The sequence below is a fragment of the Phaethon lepturus genome, unplaced genomic scaffold (genome assembly GCF_000687285.1).
Source record: "Phaethon lepturus isolate BGI_N335 unplaced genomic scaffold, ASM68728v1 scaffold30653, whole genome shotgun sequence".
Taxonomy (NCBI): Eukaryota; Metazoa; Chordata; class Aves; order Phaethontiformes; family Phaethontidae; genus Phaethon; species Phaethon lepturus.
In genome coordinates, this window is record NW_010528880.1 from 1 (window position 1) to 3381 (window position 3381).

The 3381-nt window shown below is 39.1% G+C and overlaps 1 protein-coding gene across 1 annotated transcript in view; it reads left to right on the forward strand.

The window, feature by feature from the left end:
• Positions 1 to 1229: 1229 nt before the first annotated feature.
• LOC104618246 (chromosome unknown open reading frame, human C12orf4) overlaps positions 1230 to 3381 on the forward strand; it is a 19580-nt gene continuing 17428 nt past the window's right edge. The window contains exons 1-3 of the mRNA XM_010283791.1: positions 1230 to 1425; positions 1704 to 1849; positions 2685 to 2866. Of these exons, the coding sequence (XP_010282093.1) occupies positions 1248 to 1425; positions 1704 to 1849; positions 2685 to 2866 (506 nt within the window). The 5' untranslated portion in view covers positions 1230 to 1247. The remainder of the gene's footprint in view (positions 1426 to 1703; positions 1850 to 2684; positions 2867 to 3381) is intronic.

The window sequence follows — 3381 nt, forward strand, 5'->3', positions numbered from 1 at the left end:
AGTCCCTGTGGGTGCTGCCCCATCCGAGCTGAGGGGCTGTGTTTACCCTGGGGTTTTGGAGCCTTGCCGCGGGGAGGTAAAAGGGGACGTGAGCCTGCAGGCCTTTCCCTGTCGCCGTCAGCTTTGCTCCTGCTTTTTCGGTGACGGGAGCTGGTTTCACCTCTCTTGGCGTGGGCCACCGGCCTGGCGCCCCAGAACCTGTGGTGGAGCTGGGGGCACCCGCGCCAGTTTTGGAGAGGGGGTTTGGCCCCCTCTCTGTGGGGGTAGGCCGGCTGCTCAGCTGCACTGGGGTCAGAGTCATGTTGTTACTACTATTGTGAAGCGATTTTTAACTGATTCGTGTAATCCCTTTCCGACATGTAGGTTTGTTCACAAAAACCCCAAACCTATAAACAGGTCCTATGAATTTTGCTGTGGAAAGTACAGGTTTTTTCCTTTAGTTTTCTGCTTTTCTTCTCCTTGGACAATTGTTTTTAGGACTGGGGAGGTTTCACTGGGGAGCTTTCAGTTGGAATAATGTGTCCAGCTGCGCAGGCAATGTTCAAAAAAAAGGCATGTAAATTGGGAGGAGAAGTGATGGTGCAGGGAAAAATTACTGATACAGGTATGCATGCCTAGCCTGTATTTTCATCCTGTAGACAGTTCTCTTGCATTTCTTTTGGCTCATTTTTAATGTTACTATTTAATAACAGTGATGTTCTAACCTAAAGGAGGTTGCAAAATGAAAAAACAAACCTATTCTAAAAATTATTGCAAACTTGCCCCCATGCCCCCCGCCCCCGAGTCTGCCACCTGCAGAAAGGAGGAAATAAAACCCTAATGCACTGTGAAGGATTTCAGATTTTGAGACATGCTTGGCAACAGTTACAGTGTCTCAGTTAAACTTTGCTATTTATGAGGATTCCTTCTGTCCTGGTTCTGCCTTTAGGTCAAGAGGCTTATACTGTAATTTGTAAGAGTAATTAGCCAAATTCATATATTGATACATGCAGTTACAGTTGAGAAGCATTCAGTGTTTTGGAATTTATCCAAAATTTATGGTATTTATGCTTCAGCTCCAACCTGTGTATTTGGAAGTCAAAATTGAGATTGAGTATCTACGAAAAATTTGGGATTTTACGGTTTCTTGCTAGAAGCCTTTAATTATTAACAAAGCCATGGTTTTAGTTAGCATTTTTTACTTAGGACTTTACAAGAATGTACCTCATGTTATTTTCATTGCTAATGCAGGCAATAAACTCAAGAAGATGAAGCCTAATAAAGGAAAGACCTGCACTAAGGAGAGAGACTATGTGTACAAATTCAATGCTGGAAATCAACATTTGGTGCTTACTGTGCCTCTCAAATTCCCTGTGCAAGAGAATATTAGTCATTTGCATGGACGTCTAATGCTTCTGCACAATCTGCCGTGCTTTGTAGAAAATGGTAAGAATTGATTTCTTAAATTAGTATCATATATCCATGTCCATAAGTGTCTTACAACCTGCTTTAAGAAACTGAAAGAAGGGTATTTTCTAGAACAGTCTTAAAAAAAATTGATTTTAAAACAGCAAACCATTAAAGAAAATTACTGGTAGTGCTAGCAAGTAAGATGCCCAAGTAAAAGGTTTTCAGTAGAACTTTAGTTGCATGTTTCATAGATGATTACTGATACTTCCACTGACATGTTTTGTTGATGGACCATTTTCTTCTTGTTATAATAGACCTGAAGCAGTCTCTTAATAAGTTCATAGAAGAGGAAACTATAAAAGATTATGATAGAGAAGCTGAAATGGCTCTGGAAGCAGTGAAATCAGGAAAAGTAGACATAAACCAGTTGGCAGATACTTGGGCTAAAGCTTATAAAGAGGTAAGATTAAGACTGAAAAGTTAATATTCAGGACTTGCTTTGTGGGAGTGTGTGTGCATGTACAGACAGAATCACATCTGTGAAGACGCAAATTACACTGAAATTCACTTTTACTGATCAATTCTTAGAATTTTTTCTTTTTATCTGAAAGTGATCATTAAGTGTTCATCCTACAAGTTCTCAGTCAGTTTTTTTCTGAATTTAGTAGCGTTAAAACATACAAAATTGAGAGGCAAGTAGCTAGTGATAGTCAAACAAAAATAGACATAAAGTTTATAGTGCATTAGAATCAAAGCAAGAGATTAGTAAAGTGGTACTCCTATCCTAAATCTCAAAAATAGCAATGAAGATTCCAAAGAGAAAGTGTATAGTTGGAAGAGACACTTCAGCTCATTTTCTAAGTTCACGTGACTATTTTATATTATTTAGCAATGATGAGGCTTTGGCTGGAGTAATGCATCCAGTTTTACGTGTGATGCTCAAAACAGAGGAATGTAAAAGAACTGCAGGAGTCCTAGCGGAAAAAAAAAAATTACAAAAAATGCTGCCTTTGAGGAAAAGTTTATAGGAATTGAATTTGCTTACCATGGGATATAGAAGAATGTTTTGAAAAATTCCAAAATATTCGTCTGCTGTTAGTTGCTTTACAAGAAAAAGGATATGGGAAGGGAAAAAATATTAAAGCTGAAGCAGAATACAGAAAGCTCAAATTAGGAAAGGTAATTCATGTATGTTGAAGGTTGTGCATGCCCAGTTGGTTTTGCCCCACCATTATGAAGGATCCTTATATGTCCTTTAAGGTACCATATGCTTTAAAATCTTTTATTATTTTTAGACAACATTAGAATATGCAAAACCTGAAGAAACCAGCTGGGATGAAGATTTTGCAGATGTTTATCATGATCTGATACATTCTCCGGCTTCTGAAATGCTGCTAAACCTGGAACACAATTATTTTGTTAGCATCTCGGAATTAATAAGTGAAAGAGATGTGGAACTGAAAAAACTACGGGAAAGGTATTCCTCCCCGCCCCCCCGCCTCATATTAAATAGGGGTGCATGCCACTGTGTGTATGCAACTCATAGGACAAGTTGTGTCAACTTGTAATTGTCCATGTAAGCCCTATTTTAGTTTCATGGTTTCCCTCTTTAAAGTCATATAATACTTACATTGTTATGTAAAGTCACATAATACCTATATTGTTAGGCTCAGCTATGTTGTATTCTCCTCGGTCGTTGAAAATAATAAATGCTAAGGCCGTCAAAGTAATATAAGGTTGTATTTCCATTGTTTCATCCATGTTGTAAGTGGTATAGTGCTTAGGATATCTAGAAAACAAAGTATGAGCAGAAGACTTGAACCAATGTTAAATCAGAAACTGTTGAATTTGAAATTTAGGAAAGTCTGTGTGGGATCCCGAGTTTCTGAGTAAGCTTGAATAGCTGCAGGTGGCTGCTTTGTCCACAAGAGGGGACACATAGAATGTGGGTTTTTCTTTCCCCCCCCCCCCACCCCCCCCCCCGGCACTGCC